Source organism: Anser anser (genome assembly GCF_964211835.1).
Source record: "Anser anser genome assembly, chromosome: 1".
NCBI classification, from domain to species: Eukaryota; Metazoa; Chordata; class Aves; order Anseriformes; family Anatidae; genus Anser; species Anser anser.
The window spans coordinates 64,386,122-64,402,491 of record NC_139720.1 but is presented as its reverse complement, the minus strand read 5'-3'; the positions used below and the strand labels follow the sequence as shown (position 1 = coordinate 64,402,491).

General features: G+C 44.5%; 1 protein-coding gene across 4 annotated transcripts in view; it reads right to left on the bottom strand.

The window, feature by feature from the left end:
• Positions 1 to 16,370, bottom strand: part of DENND5B (DENN domain containing 5B) — a 110,413-nt gene that overhangs the window by 63,483 nt on the left and 30,560 nt on the right. For 3 of the 4 annotated variants that reach the window (XM_083820506.1, XM_083820505.1, XM_083820503.1), the window contains exon 2: positions 2,769 to 2,834. The exons of the other annotated variant lie outside the window; for it this stretch is intronic. In XM_083820506.1, coding sequence (XP_083676632.1) covers positions 2,769 to 2,834 — 66 coding nt within the window. The remainder of the gene's footprint in view (positions 1 to 2,768; positions 2,835 to 16,370) is intronic. 4 annotated transcript variants of the gene reach the window in all.

Below are 16,370 nucleotides of genomic sequence, written 5' to 3'. Positions count from 1 at the left end.
TTGCCAGTAGGCCACGGTAAATGTGATAAACTGAGGGTTTCAATCAGCTTTGGGAGATAACCAATAATTTATATGCTACTGCAAACACTTGTACCGTTGTTTAGATGTCAGACATGTCTAAAACATTCTGTTTGTGAAGCATAAGCATTATTTAAAAAAATTTAGCTTTCCAAAAACAGCAGTAACAGTTTTCTAGTAGGCTGACAATGTGGATTCATTTTACCCAGGAAAGTAAATGGCACAAATAACTTACCTTTGTAGAGTCTCAGGGTTTGCATTTTACTAGTACAGTTTTTGTTTTTTTAATTTAAATTGATCAAATACACACAAAGCACGATTTTCTCAATCAGTGAACACAAGACAGAAGAAAAGAGCCAACAAAGCACACCAGAGGGAATCAATCGGTTATTAGTTTGAAGGGACACAACACTGCACCCTCCATACAAAGCTGCCCCCGGGAAGCCAGACAGGGTAAACTTTCGAAGGAGACAGATAATTTTGGACAGAAACAGTAGAAGGGTTTGACAGAGAGCAGCCTGCATGTCAGAGTGAAGTGCCGTCGTGTGGCCAGACCACCAGACAGCACCTGGCTCTTAGCCACACGAGATGAGAGGCGTGGACCATGACGCCCAGCACCGCGCTGACAAGGAGGAGACCCATAGGGAGCAAAACCTTCTTGGCAAACATGGGAAGGGACCTGGGCTGAAAGGTACGTTATAGGATCTATTCTTACCCTCCTCAGCTCCGAACTGAGGAGGCATATGTGGCAAACAATTTTTTTTTTTTTTTAGCTGTTACTGTAGGCAAACAGTGAATTTTCATTATATCTACTATACTCTTAAATGCTTGCTTGCTAGCTTCCAAAAGAGGATTAGCAAGGTACATTAAAAATGAAGCAAGTATCAAATGCAAATTGAATCCATATTCTAAAATATTAATGGCCAGATAACAGTACTGTGAATACAGACAGTAACACCGTATTTGATGTGTGGGACACATTCATGCAAACAGCACTTCTCGTAGGGTAAGCTCACTTCCAGAGCCAAGTCAAAAGTTGCCTTTGAGTAGAATCCTTCCAATTTCTGGGTATTTTAAAAAAAACAACCCATTCAAATATTTTTCAAAATTGTGTAAAATGTGTCAGGCTTAAGTTCAGTTTCAAGTGGATACCACATCTTATGCAATGGTACTTTTAAAAAAGCCTGTGCTTTCCCTTAAAGACACTCATTTTTATAGGGCATTTATTTTCAAAATAAAAGTAAATGCTGAAGCACTGGATGCTAGATCAAGAAAAATTGTGCTAATGTCATTTCAAAGTGAGAAGATTTCTCAAAATTAGAAAATAAGCATCTTTATGTTTCAGGTGAAGGATGAAATTACTAGGGAAATGCAGCTGTAGTTGTGAGGTTGTCAGTCATGATAGCTTTCATACGAGTGATCATATTTAAAAATTTAGTGATGTTAAGGTTTCAAATAGATCTGTATTAATTATCACAGCTACAGAGGCATACAAAAATACATACTAAATAGGCAAAGGCATCCTCTACCCACACCCTCTGGTCCAGGGAATGCCAACTATCTGCCGGTCCTTACAGGCTCTGGAACGTAGACAGGAATGTTTGTGACTACCAAAATAAAAATATCTTTTATTCCTTTAGAGGAACGTACTGGGAACATGAATGTGTACAGTTCTGTGTATCATGGTCACAACCTCTTTGATAGCTATTTCTAATTAAAAGCATTCAGCTATGTTATTTCCCTGCAGGCTGAACTTTGTTAAGCTTATTGGATAACTGTGTGAGCCTGCATGAGAAGCTAGAAATACACAGTACTAAAGTGGGGACAACATGGAGACAGGAATAATGCTTGGCTGTTGATTGCTGGGTTCAGGAACTGGTTACTTTGAGCAGCACACAAATCGAGCTCTGCTGCACCTTTCACCAAGGCAGCAGTAGTTAGCTACTCAGTATTCAAGGACATGAACTCAAAGGCATCATCTCCTACCACATATGCTCATAATCTTATGGTGGAAGAGGGGAGGACTGGGACAGGACAGAATAAACAGTTTTTGTTCCAAAATTTTAAAGTCTGAGTTTATTCAGCAGGAAACTGTTATTTATAAGATGGTGGTGGCTTTACCTATCTGTTTTGGAGTGAGGGTGTGAGCAGGATCTAACCTACCTAGTAAAACTCCTGCGTATCAGTATTTAGAGGAATTGATGGGTCATATTTAAGCTGGAAGGCATAGAAGGTTGTGTACTCTATCTGTAAGACTGTGCGTGTGTGTAAAGACCTCCCTAATATTGCTATTTAACTCAAGAATACGAAAGATGCTTCCTTCAAGTTTCGAATACCTCTCAGTCCCTGTAGCAGAAATTGGTGGATCTGGACCTTCCAGTATCCTTTGTCTACAAATGTAGACAACTAAGCCTAGCTGGAGTTCTTGCTAAGCATCCTCTAATACAGCTTCACACAAGATTTTTTGGTCTTTATCAAGCACCCACAAGATCTAGCCTATTGTATATCCACTAATACACCTGACACCACCAGTGGCATTTCTTTGGAGAAGGGAAGTACATCTGCCAAGAGAGCTTCAAGGAAAAGAATAAAATTTACCAGATATTGATTTAAGTGAGGTAAAAGAGTGAAAAAGTCCAAGGTTTTTGTTTCTAAACTCTCACCCTTAATTTGATTCAAGGGGAACTGGAAGATGGAAATAAAGAGACACAGAGGACCTGATTATTGCTTTGTCCTTAACCCCTGTTTACCTGAGGCTTTGTTTGCAGTATCTGAGCTCTTGCCATGGAGATCTGCTTCTAGCCATTTGCACAAGACTACGCAACATAACAAACAGAAATAAAAAAGCACGTATGAACAACATGAAAAGATATACAAATGTACTGGGGAAAGGGAGGGGGGAAAAAAAAGGTGAAACAAGCTGTTGAACACATTGACAGACATTGTAGAAACGCTTGTCAAAATTAGTAACAAGATTAAACTCTAAGTACTTCAAACAGCATGCTGCCATATAGTTTCCCTATTACAAAATCTGCTTTGTTCATATATTAAGCCATTCCAGAGCCTGGGAAAAGAATGTTATTTAACCATCGTTGAACTCAAAACAAGAAGCTTTCTTCAGTATATTACTATTAGCTATGTTGTTACCCCTTCAATACTGTACTGGATGTTATTTTCAGGACTTTATTTAAAGTTATCTATTACAAGACAGATATGATGAATAGAACTATTAGGGTGGTTTTTAGGTAAAGTTTTGAAGAAGTGAGCTCTATGTTTATAACTTGGATGAACAATTTTAATCTCTTCCAGTAACAGATCCGCCAACAAGTGCTCGTAATGACAAATGGAAAACTGTCCTTCTACCACGTCTAACTGAGGTTTCTCCAACCATTTTGCTCATCTCCTACAGAAAAACAAGAATCTTTTCACAGACACCACCGTGTTCCTTCGTCAAGCAAAGTCCCATTCTTAGACTTCACAAAGGGAATACGAAATCCTCCTCAATTTATTTATTTTTTTTATAATCCTGGAGCATATATTAAAGCTGCAATACCATTGACCTCTCTGCTCATTCCGTTTCTAGGTGTAAATTCAAAGTGATTTCCGCTGCTGCCTCACACTTGAGCTGTTAATCCAGGCACAAGTTCAAAGGACCCAGATAACTCTGTCAAGCCTGTATTTTCTGGAAAGGCAGCCCTCTGCAGAGGGCATAGGAAAAAAGTAAATAAATAAAACCAATAAATAGATGGGGATTTGTATTTCAGGATTTTTTTTGTTTCTTTAGGAGACACCTGAAGATAACCCACATTCACATCTGCAGGATGATGTTTTTCCACTCCAGGTGTCTTAAGCTATTCTGTTCCACTTTTGAGCTGTTTGAACCAAAAAGTTACATAAATATTTAAATTACAGGAAATAAAACCAGCAAATGCCTACTGATTTTCTGGAAACACACTGTCAGAGCACGTTTTTAAGATCCTGTCACAGAACAGCATAAAAAGCACATCTAGTTTTGACACAGGGTCACAAATCAGCTTCTGCTACGAGCAAGACTCCGAGCTCTCCTGGTCAACAGCCCTAAGCCAAAGCTGGTGACTCCCCTTGCTCTGCCCCATACCCACAAAGCCTCGACAGCCACTCTGACACGCTGCCCTCACAGCTCTCCCCAAAAGCCCTTTCCAAAACTGTCATTCACTGGGAATTTGGCACTGAGCTTCCACAGACTTGGCCACCACCTCTGTGATAGGAACAGTGAAGAGGAAAGACGGAACAACTCGTGAAGGGACGCACAGCCAGAAGTGCAGGGCAGGTTCTGGTTTTGCTCTGTATTTTGACCCTTTTTATCCATCACTCAGGTAACTGCTCACAGAAGGTTCCTGCACCAGGAGATCACTGACAACAGTGATGCAAGCAAGAGCTACAGACACCACTGCACAGTCTAATTATTTATACAGCCAGAAGGGAAACGGAATGTGGCTATTGCCACAAAACAGTTACACTTTGAATAGGCTTAATATTTCAGTGATCCTTTTGAAAAGGAGATCTCTTCATCTAAGTAAGAGTCATTGCGCAAATCTAAATAAAGAGAAAAAGGGTAAAAACTAGCAGCAGTTCAGTTTGCCACCATCCCTTTGGTCTGGTCTTGATTAAGATCCTTACTATCTGCCTACAGAGTAACATTAGACAGCACCAGGCTGTCGGCTTCTTAAAATAGCCCCGGCCCCAGCTGCCAGCAGACCAGAGACATCCCGCACCACCAGAGAACTGGGAGAATTACACATTTTGCATGAATTACAGTTTGCAGAAAATTGCCTCATAATCTGTCAAATCCAAAACGTCACGGCTTATGTTATGTCAGCTGGGGGGATTTTGGGGTGCAGTTAAATAAACACGCGTCGGGGCGCAGTGCTCCTACACGATTACCTCGGTGTCTGCTCCCAGATTAGCAGAAAACAGCAGACCCAGGTATTACATTGGACTATACTCCTAAATACAGTTACCTAAGCTCAGACCTTTATTTTAGATCCCCTTTGTCTATCCTGTTTATATACAGCTAGAGGCAGAATTACTTTTTTTTCGTTTTCTTCATTTTTATGCTCAAATTGGCTGTTCATTTTAAACACTTGATATGGAGCGAACAACCATTTGTACTGATCAAGAAAGCAATCTGAGCAATAATTTGAAGTTCATTTAAGTTTCACACATCATCATTCTTAAACTGCCTGCGAGCTTTCTGGTTAGTTACAGAGAAGTGAGTAATGCACACAGCCACAGGAAACCAAAGGGTTTCACAGAATTGTGGAATCACGGAATAGCCTGCGTTGGAAGGGACCCACAAGGATCATCGAGTCCAGCTCCTGCAGTGCATCCCTCACTTCCAGGAGAATGCTCATGATGAACAAAAGATGCTCAAGCAACAGCAAGAGACCAGCTCCGGTCTCTAAACACAAGCGGATGTCAAAGCCAGGCCTGTGAGGGGATTCCTGGCTTTGCAGGCACAGAAGCATCTGCCCACTGGCTCGGGCCAAGGAAAAGGCATTTCAGATGCCATCACATCCTCTGAGAAGTTTGGACAGCCCCCTGCTCAGCACGACCCGCATTTCCCACTCCTCATTTCACATGGTTGCTTCTCTCCATGGATTGAATGCAGGGTGAGGAAACCAGTCGGGCCTTTTACACAGGCCTCCCTTCGTGCTTGCACCTTCCACTCATTTACAGGGCAGGATCAAGTTCAAACATAACCAATTTCTGTGTAAAACATGACAACGCATTCTCAGATTGGTTTTGGAAACACAGATGCACAAAACCCGCTTTCAGTTGGAAAGAATCTAAAAGCAGATTTTGTCCTCTGCTCCACCGGGACAGAGGCAGCAGAGGGCCTTGTCTCAAGGTCTGCTTTGTTTCACTTGGTATTTCTGGAGATAAGAAAAAGAAAAACACAACCCAAATTTGTCATCTTAAAAATCCCTGTACCATTACTGTCGAGGTTTGTGTGCAAGAATTTGGGAAAAGAAGGGGAATTTTCCAGTAAACTTTGCTTTGGGGATTTTTTAGTACAAGTCATGTTTATTTTATTTTTAATTACAGCACACTGGATTAACTTCTAAATCAGGCTGTATTAAGATAGGTTTAAGATATTTTTTAAATCACCTGATCACCCACCAGTATTTGTCCCCCGTTACCCAGCAGGGTACAAGTTTCAGGTGTTTTCTCACCCGGAGTCAGCAGCAGTTTCACAAAAGCTGTATTTACACAGCAGCAGAGGGCGAATACCTCCACAATAACACCTTCTGCCACAGTAATTAAGCTCGGCTTGCAAATCAGTACAAGAAAAGAAAGAAGCTTAATTTGTCCTGCACCGCTTTCAGCACTAATCAACACTGACAGAAGCGGAGCGCCACAATGCCTGTCCTGCAGCTCCAACAGTCAGCTATGTACTCGCTGGGTTTTTGCTTTTCAGCATCTTTCTTCTTACCCATCTCACACGGCACGAGGCCTTGGTTTTCTGGACATAGCACCATTACACTGGGCAACACGCATTGCTGTTTTAAAGGAAGTCTTTACCTTCTGACGTCGCCCAAAGCCATCCCTGGACGTGCTAAGCCACAAAAAAAAGACCCAAAGCACATAGTTCCTTATCTTATTTTTTCCAGTTGGCCACACAGAACCCACCCTGTGAAACCTGGGCTTTCACATCCATCCCTGCTGTGCAGCCTGTGGTGGTCAGAAGGAAGTTACCCCTGGCTTCTGGACAAGATTTGTCTGCTTCAATTTCTTCCATTCTCCCAGACACCTGAGACACTTGGAAGTGTCTCTGAAAGTCCATCCCTGCTTACTTGGTGTGCTGAGTTCCTTTTCTTCACGGCCTTTACAAGCAACGTGTTACAGCAAGGCAATGCTCATCTGTCAAAGGCCACATCTACCAAGCTTTAGGAAAGCTTAGTTACGTTTTTGATGGGAAGGGGTTCCAGCAGAGAAATATCTTTGCTTCTTGTAATCAGGACAGCTCTTTCACTGGCATGAAGTGGAAACACTCCCTTGTGTAGCACAGACTGGCCTTGTTTAGGGGATTTGAGAAACTCTTGTTTAAGCTGCTGCCAACAGATAATTGTCCTTACAACAGTTTCCTAGAGCCTGTCCTCCATCAGTTCTCAACAACTGAATCTTTTTAGAAAGAGACAAAGACTTTCCACATCCTGAAAAGTCACAAGCACCCGCAGGCGAGGCTTGAAGTTATCAGAGCTCCTGGATGGAGGAGTGGTGAGCAGGAATGAAGACGTGAGCAGACGAGGACCGCAGCCCACGCAGCCATACGGGTCTTTTGCAGCTGATACTTCTATTTAAGAGCTGCCCCAAAAGCTATTACAATTTGGAGAATGCTCTCAGCTGTATTACAGTAATTGGAGATGAGAGTATTGCTACAAATGCTTCCACTGTGAGCAAAACTGCCACCGAAGGAACAAAATATTTATAACAAGATGCTGGGTGACACAGTTCCTATTAGCTCCTGGAAAAAGCAACGGTGGAGTTCTGTCAACTAAAAACGTTAAAACACTGTTAAGAGGAACAAATAAATCAGACTAAAAGAAAGATAAGTCCTTGCAACTATTTAGTATAAATGCCTCTTCTGCCACAGACATCTTTGCAAGACCCTGCATGTCTTGGTCAAAACCACCTGCACTTGGAAGCTGTTTGAAGATCAGGCTGCTGCCAGGGAGTTTACACAAAAGGGCTCATTAAAAAGCTATCAGTGCACACTAATCCCACATCTAAGCCACATGAAAAATATTCTCTGTGCCTTAAGTAAACCATGTCTAGTTAGGTGGAGATTCCCCCACCCCACCCTGAACTCTGTTTCAGACAAAGCATAAACAATCGGATTCATGCCTTATAACTGCTGACCATTTTGTGGCCAGGTTCCAAGCCTACCGAAAATACAGAAAGCTGAAACCAGGACTCAATCACCGAACCACAATATGGTGTCAGGATTCACATCCACAGGTATGGACAAATGTTGTTAGTTTCTGGATCCAAACTAGACGCCAGATGGGAAACTCAAAGCACTGCCACTTTTCTACCATGCCTCTAGATTTAGTTCGTGTCCCTACAAAGAGGTGCTCAGAAACCAGATTCTTTGGCCTCCCTTAACGCCTTGGGGAACATTAGATGCCAAAGCATCCTTGTAAAGCTGGGTCTCCACTGAGAAGGACGAAAGGATAATTGTCTGTGGTTTCAGCTCGCAAAAGCCCCTGCACCTCAGACCCCTTCTTACCTTGTCCCACCCAGACATCTGGGATACCCGGAGGTGACTGTAGGTTCGTTCCTAACCTTCATGCCCCAAAATACTGCTTCAAGGCTACTAGCCAATTTGATCTCCAGTATATTTTGGGGTTACTTGCTTTCCCCAAAACATAGCTTTAAACTTTAAACCTTCCATTATCATCAGGAAAGCCTCTTAAGGCATGAAGGTAGAGTAGATGCGCAAAGGAGTCCATGCAAATGCCACTATATTATATCTCTCCTTGGCTGAAGCCCAATGACGAAAAGTAGTCTTGCCCCCTCTCCCCTCGGATTTCCACTGCCACTTCCGTGTAAATGTCTTTGGAGAACAGTAGACACCAATGTAAAACCAGTCCACATTTCTGAGAAGTTTCTACTTTTTACCTTTCTGAAGGTAAAACAACCATGGAGAGCCACAAAAGGTAACAGGGAACATTTCCTGGCCTAAAAAAGGGTTGAAAAGCACCAGCGGGGCTCTGAAAAAGGAGCTGGAGAGATGCACAAAAAGGAGAATAAGAAAGAGAGGTCCAGTTTCAACTACGAGCATGTTTTGCCTGCTATTTTAGTGCCTTCCCAGTAGAGATGGAAGCAGCAGAGAACAGAGATCTAAATAACCCTAAATTTACCTGGCATTAAGCAAGTATTTCCTCTTTACCACTGATCTTCTAGCGCCTGGGTCCCAGGTTGATTGGCATGCTACAAACACACAGGTATAAGGCACGTGATTGCTGCTCTCTCATTTTTTAAAGAGCGTGAGCCATCACCAGCTCCAGAGAGGCCGATTCAAAACCAAAGCCTGCAGAGCCACTGCAGGCAGACACGAGAGCCCTCCTGGCCACTGCACACATCTCACGCGAAAACAATAGGAGTCATGCTGTAATATTTTACACTTTGCTCTCGCATAAAGGGGAATTTCATGATGTTAAATAGAATGCTTCGCATGATGCAGCGAGCCATACCATGCTGTGTTGGAGGGCTCAGTAACTGTTTCAGCACACATTAGCGACAGAGCGTTTCATATGAGCGGATTGGGACTGGATTAGGCATGGACTGCATCAGAGCTGAGCACATTTCAGTCACCAAGGTCTCCGTGAGGGTACTGACGTCAGGGAGGTGTCCCATAAACACAGGTAAGTGCATACAACAGAAAACCAAATTAACCAAATGTACGGGTACAGCAACGTGACTGTGAAAATAAAGGTGGCACTCCCCGGTGTGACAACGTGGGACAGCTAAACGTGAGCGTCCAGTTACAGAAAACAGGAGCATAATCATTTTGCATAGAGGAAGAAGTTGTTATTCCTTTGATCAAAGCAGGAGAGAGCTGTTTATGGTGCTTAAGGACGGGTTGCAAGAGTCCCCCCACTCACTCTCCATGTAACACGTACGCCTGCCAACTGAAGAGCATCACTCTACCTATAATGTATTCATAGCCACGGGCTTGGGCACGCTCCCTCCCTCCCCGAGAGAGGGCTGGCAGGAATGCTCTGTTACAGGTTCAAAAGCTGACCCTGTACTCTTCCCATCTCCACAGAACAGCCTAAGCAACGGCAGAGAGGGTCTTAAAGCACGGACCCAGCTGTCTTGCAATTCTTCACAGCGCTGCAATAGCATCATGAGCTCCTGCATTGCTCCCACGGGACTGGAGTTCCCATTTCAAATCCAACAGTATATGCACACAACAGATTAAAGAGACGCAGGCATTTGCATATCTCTCCGGGGTCTGACAGGTTTCTGGTGATTAATTCTGCAACACGCAAATTTACCAAAACCGTCCCTGACGGGTACCTCCTCCATGCAAAGGTTATCAGGCATGTGTGCACTGGATTAAATATTTACATTAAGGAAACAACTCTCTTTTGGGGGGGATACTCACATATGAAGCACACACAAGAGGAAAGGCCCAACCTATAAATATTTGTGACGAGTGACAGAGATCTCAGCAGTGACACAGCTGTGAGGGTAGCTGAGCCACAAGTATTACTGCATATTTGTTTATAGAGAGCTTGCACTGTTATTATCAGCCTGAAGAAATACCTTCTTGAAAAGGACTGTTAGGTGATTCACTAATATTGGATTACCACGGGCTGCAATGAATATTTCAAGGACTTCACACGTATACGGAGAATCAGTCCAGCACGGCGGTTCTCCAAGTCGTCACTAAAAGAGGTGGTGCAGGTGGGGAACAGAATTCCCCTCCCAAACCAAAAGCAGTATCCGTGTACACTAGATTAAAGGAATCTGAGCACTTACATACCTCTCACAGAGACAAATTCAAGGGTCATGAAAGAATTACAGAACATCCACATTTCTACCTAAGCTTATTCATAAGCCAAAACAACAAAGCTTCAAAAATACACTCTTTTGCCTCTGAAAAAGGCTGCTTTGTTAAAGTAGGACTCCATCCTGGGCTTTGCAAGGTTTATTCTGTGTTTATACTGATATGACAGCCTGAATATGTATTTTATACTGGTATGACAGCCAGAAATATGTAACTTCAACCTGAATCTGTATTTTGTGGCATCAGAGTGTCAATCTATAAACAGCCTGAGGAACCAGATATTTCAAGTCAGCTATAAACTCAGCACAGCAGCAGTTCTGGTGGGGCTTCTGGTTAACCCCTTCCCGAACTAAGCCTTCCCCAAAGGCAACGAAATGTCCTTTTGCTGCCTGCCCCAGAGCCCTGGGCTGTCTGGCGCCCGTGTCCAGGTGCTGCCTTAGCCCTCTCCTTTCCCACTCCCTCTGCCAGACCGCAGGCTAGTGCTCAGCCCGGCTTCCTCTGGGTCATTAATGCTTCCCCTGGCACAGCGAGGGCAAGGGGCCCTTGTGAAAATCCTACAGTAGCACCATCCCACATCACCTGCCCACCCGTCTCATCGCTTTCTCTACAGAGGTGACGGCTTCTGGCACAGCCCACCGGGCAGCTGACTCACTGGCAGCAGAACCAAGCCCCCCACGGGCCCAGCTCCTCCGCTGGTCTGGATCGAAGTGCAGTTCCCTTGCCCAAATATATACCTGAATGATAAAGCACAGACTGACGTGGCTCTGTAGCAGTCACCCAGCTGACACCGTGACAGGGGTTTGCACTTAGGCAAATGACAAGTGCTTCATCTCCCGGAACTGTCAGGGCATGCCGAGGATGCCATGCAACCAACATGCCTACAACAACTGATGTTTCCTAACCCTTTGGGGATTTAGCTTTGACACAAGGTTGTGATTAAACGCATGTTCAATCTGCAGAAGCAAAAGCACTTACTGCAACACACGTGAGCTGTGTACATACAAAGCCTGAAATCCATGCATGGTCCTTAAGATGGAGAAGGGAGCGGCACCGGGTCAAAGCTTCCCACAGAGCCCTTCTTCTCAAAGGTAAATTGGCACTTCCCTGACAGCCGGAGCAGCCCTGTACTTCGTGCAGGATGCCCTGATGCAGACCAGGCAGCGATGCACTGTGTGCTGGCTCAGCTCCTGCAGGACTGCCTGCAGGGTGACCTGTGCTAGTGGAAAAAGGGCTTTCCAGCTGGGATGTCATGCAGATGGGCTCAACAGCATTTCAGCCTTCTTTTACCTAGTGCATCCTTCACAGCCTCAGCTCTAGGACATAAGTGTACCTTTCTAGTTTATAAGGCAGATGCTTTCCTGTCTTCAAAACACCACTTGTTGCTTCCTCTCCCAATCTCAAAAAGGTCACCAAATGCAAAAATCCCACTTCAGCAGATAATTGTGACATTTAGAGGTTTGTACAAGGGGAGGAAAAAAAAAGGATATATAGAGAAAAACAACCACTCACCAAACCAAGAAGGAATTTGTCTAACATTACACGTGCAAGGTCCATAAGAGCATTGGAAAGCATGAATCCCTTCCACGCTCATCAGCGACACAGGACCTGTTCAAACGGATCTGCAGAGAGCCTCACCGCTCTCTCCTGAAACCCAGCCTGTACCACCGCGACAGGAGTGAATTTGTTCCAGCATCCCTTCAGCTGCCATCTGCGCTCCCACAGGAAGGGGGCTCGAACTTGTCAAATGGCTTGAATTACAAAGCAAAAGGGCAGGCCTGCATCAGAAGTGGCAAGAGGTGGCGGTTTCAGGGTAGCAGCCTGAAGTTAGTGGCCGCCAGCAGAGCAGATGGCATGTGATTAAACACGAGAAACAGCCTCGCAGAGTCCAATGGTAACAGCAAATTTGAGAAAGTCATTTTTGAAGGTCCATAGACTACTACAGCGACTGTGGAAAAAGTGGTGATTTGTTTAGAAAACACACCAGTCTTAAAGAATAGATAGAAGGAAAAAATTGAATTTCTGTTACTGGCCCTCCCTCTTAAGCACCTAGTTTCTATCATTTTTGTCTGAAGAAAAAAAATGAAATATGATTAGTATGAACATGGCAGGTAAAACATTGCTAGAAGACGTCAAGGAAAGAGGAAAACAAAGGACCAAGAGAGAGGAGCACGTTTTGCTCAGCACAGCCAGGTTTGCTCTGCTGCGTGGGAGATGGGAGCGGGGAGGGACCAGATCCTGCCCGGCCCCGGTGTCTGCCCCGCTGGTCTGCAGAGCTCCTGCACCAGGCCAGGCTTCCTCTCACTTGGGATTGGCAAAGTACCACAAGAACAAAAATCAGAGATACCACAATTTGAGAGCCTCATTTGTATTTTCCTTACACATATGTTAAGACCATAAATTACTCATTAATTACTCAAAGGTGCACACCGTGTGCTCCTTTGGAAATCCAGCCATCTCTGTTCGTGCCTAGCTTTGGGCCTAGGATGCCTAGGTGGATGCTTGAGTTCAGGCTTCAGGTGAGCATCGGTACCACAGCGCTGCATCTTGTGCATGCCCTCACACCCAGGGTAACACAGTCTCGCTGTGACCCCCATCGCTGCCATCTCGTGTACCGCTACGCACAAGACTGGGGACTTTGGGCCCTTCCTCACTAAGGCCTGAAAGATTTTTCCAGTCACGAGAGAGCTCAGAAAGCTGTTTTCTACCTTGGTCTCTTTCTGTCCATCTGAGGCAGGTTTGTTGATACCATTTTTTCCCTAAGAAGCAGGGTTTCTTATGCTGAGTAGCTTATAACTAATTGGAGCTTCTTAGGCCAGGAGGTCTCCTTGCTCCATCCAAGCGAGCTTCAGCGACAACGTGCTTAATGTGTCAGGGACAAGGTTCAAAAGTTCATTTGGGCTTAGCTTTGTACTAGAAAACATCTTTGACATGTAAATTTAGCCAGATGCAGATTTACCTAGGAGTGTATGAGGACTAAAAGGCATTTACAGCATGCCTGCACCCGCTCTGGACAATACAAGAGCATATCAGCTTTATGTGGTTCTACAGTGAACTCTTCCAGCTACAGCTAGAGAAGGGATGGCAAATGCTGAGGTGACAGACAGACATACAGACCCCTAACACACAGCGAGAAGAAGCTGGAGAATTTTAGCCATAGCATTATCCAAAACGTGTACGTGTCATAGCAGGGGACCAGGTCTGAGGTTACCAGAATAACCAGGCTGGAAAGGACCTCCAGAGGTCACCCGGTCCAATCTCCTGTACAAAGCAGTGTTGACTTCAGAGCCAAATTTTGTTGCTTAGGATTGAGACTGAAATCAATTTTGAGATGAAAAACTGCCAAGACAATTCAATAGCTGTAGGGAGGGGAGAGCAAAGTAAGGCTTCAACATTTCAGCATATTTAGAGCAAAAGCTCAACCTGGGATCTCTGATTCAATGCTTTCAGCGCAAGCCAGGAGGCACTCATGTACCTACAGTGCAAATAGCAGGCAGGAAAGCAAAGGCTGAGGCATCAGAGCTATGAATCAGCCCTTGCCAAGCCTCAGGTCTTCTGTCAGAAATATTCCCCTCTCCCAGTCTTTGTGCTGTTTAGCACTAACTCATCTGTTACTGGATAACAAAGCCAGCAGCAGCATCACCTTTTGGCTGGAAACCACACACTGAACTTAGTCATTCCGCCTGCCTTGCCTCTCCAGGAATGGAAATCCCAACACACTCAGAGGTACCATGGGCATTCCCTGGATACTACAGCTACAGGGACACCGCACCATCCCTCTCATTCCTGTTTGTGGTCGCGTGCAGCACATCAGGCCGATTCCTCTGAACAGCACTTGCTGTGAAGCTACGTTTTTGGCAGTTGGCTAGGGACTCTCACAACAACCAGGCCCAAGAAAAAATCCTGTGTCCAGTCTCTGTGCCTTTCCTCGCACAGCTGCATCCCAGGCAGGACTTAGGCTAATCCTTCCTGAACAGCCTCGCCGCTCTCGCCTTGCTACAGGGCAGCCCTCCTGACATCGGTTTAATGCTGATTAGTCCCGACACAATTCTGGTGCAGGCTTCCTGCCAGGCAAGGGAATGAACAAAATTGGTTTGCGCACAGGCCAGACGACAGCTGCAGTCACTCCAGCTCAAATCTGTTGAATAAGAACCGTTTTCTTGTTTACCAAGATGAGGCTAAATTAGCCCAGCGTGAGACAGAAGGACAGAGCAAATCCTAGAAGCCAGCGATGCCAACCTGCTCTGAAGGTGCGAGATGGGACTGTCAGGCCACAGCGCCTGGACTCAAACAAGCCATGGGGGAAGTATAAGCTTTGTGTAAAGCATACTCCCAGGCTAGGTAAAGCTAGAGTTTCAAAAAATAGATGACTGGGAGGCAAGGGAACAACAAGCAGAATGCCCTAATTTTTCAGAGCCTGAGTGACAGAGCGCGTACTTTGTTCGGAGCATGTTTCCCCCCACCTCCTCTTCTCTCCCTATCCCTCCAGCTCTAGGAAGAGAGGAGCCTCCAGCCTACAAGCCCTGCCAAAGCCTCTAAGGCAGAGGCAGGCCATGCTCTCACTACTGCTTTTTCCTCCTACTCTGATTTTCCTCTGTAATGAAAAAGTGGGATCAATCTGCATTTATCAAGTTAACTTACGGTGCTTATATTATGATGCTGGGGAGCAATATACAGCTTATCAAGCACACAGACATCTCCAGACTGTTTCCAATGAAAAGCTCAATATAATGTCATTACTCAAAGTCATTTTGGTACGTACTTGAGGATGGACCATCTTGAGATGCAAAACCATTCGGTTTGACAACATATTGTTCAGTTCACAGAACTTCACTAAAATTAGGATGCATCAAGACTGAGAGAAGAAGTGTAAGTAAAGACTTAAATGATTGCTGCTCTAGGTTTGGAAATAAGGAAAGGAAGAATAGTTGAGAGAGATTTCTGAAGAGAAGCAACCAAGTCATTTTTTGACAAGGTGCTTATATTTTCATCTACCTATTCACTGGTTTGGCTAAAATTGCATTATGCTTAGCTGTGAAAGTTGCCTTGGTATCAAGAGGTTAAGGCCGTGCCTGGTGTTTGTTGATGTTCAACAGCAGTCTGAAGAGAGGTTTCTGTCATCACTTAAGCATTAAGGTTCCACGTTCTCCTCTCTGGGGAGAGCCTTGGGCTACTATGGCCTTACTCTTCTCATGTAGAAGACACTCACCAACCTCAGAGATACTCTTACAAAGCTTCCAAATTTTCTAAAATAAGATGCCCTTTTCAGTATGCTGTCAGTAAGCACCTGTATACCAGTATTAGCTGTAACGTTTGCTTTTAAAATGCAGAGGGTAGCCTGTTTGGAAGATTTACCACTCAGGAGTGATCTATTGATTTGATCTGAAGCATCACCTCCGTTTGCAGAATGATGCACAAACCTCTTGACACGAATTACAGAATCCATCATCCGCCGAGAGGCAGCGTACATACAGAGTCAACACTTGCACGTGCACCGCGTTCACAAGCTTATCTTCAGCAGGGCTGGTATTGCTCAGACTCTTTTAAAATGCACTTAATGGAAAAGTAACACTGCTGAGCTCTTTGGCCTTTGAAAAAACTTTAAACACATACCCCAAAGTGGATTCAGCACTATGAAATTTTTCTTCTATATCTATATGAAGAGCCTGGATTTCGGCACTTGCTGAGGTGGCTGGTCACTGATTGGGGTTTATGGATTCATTAAGAAATTCATCCTTTGGCCTTTCAGGCTGAAGTAACAGCTTGACAGGAGAGACTGGCACCCATAGAGCTA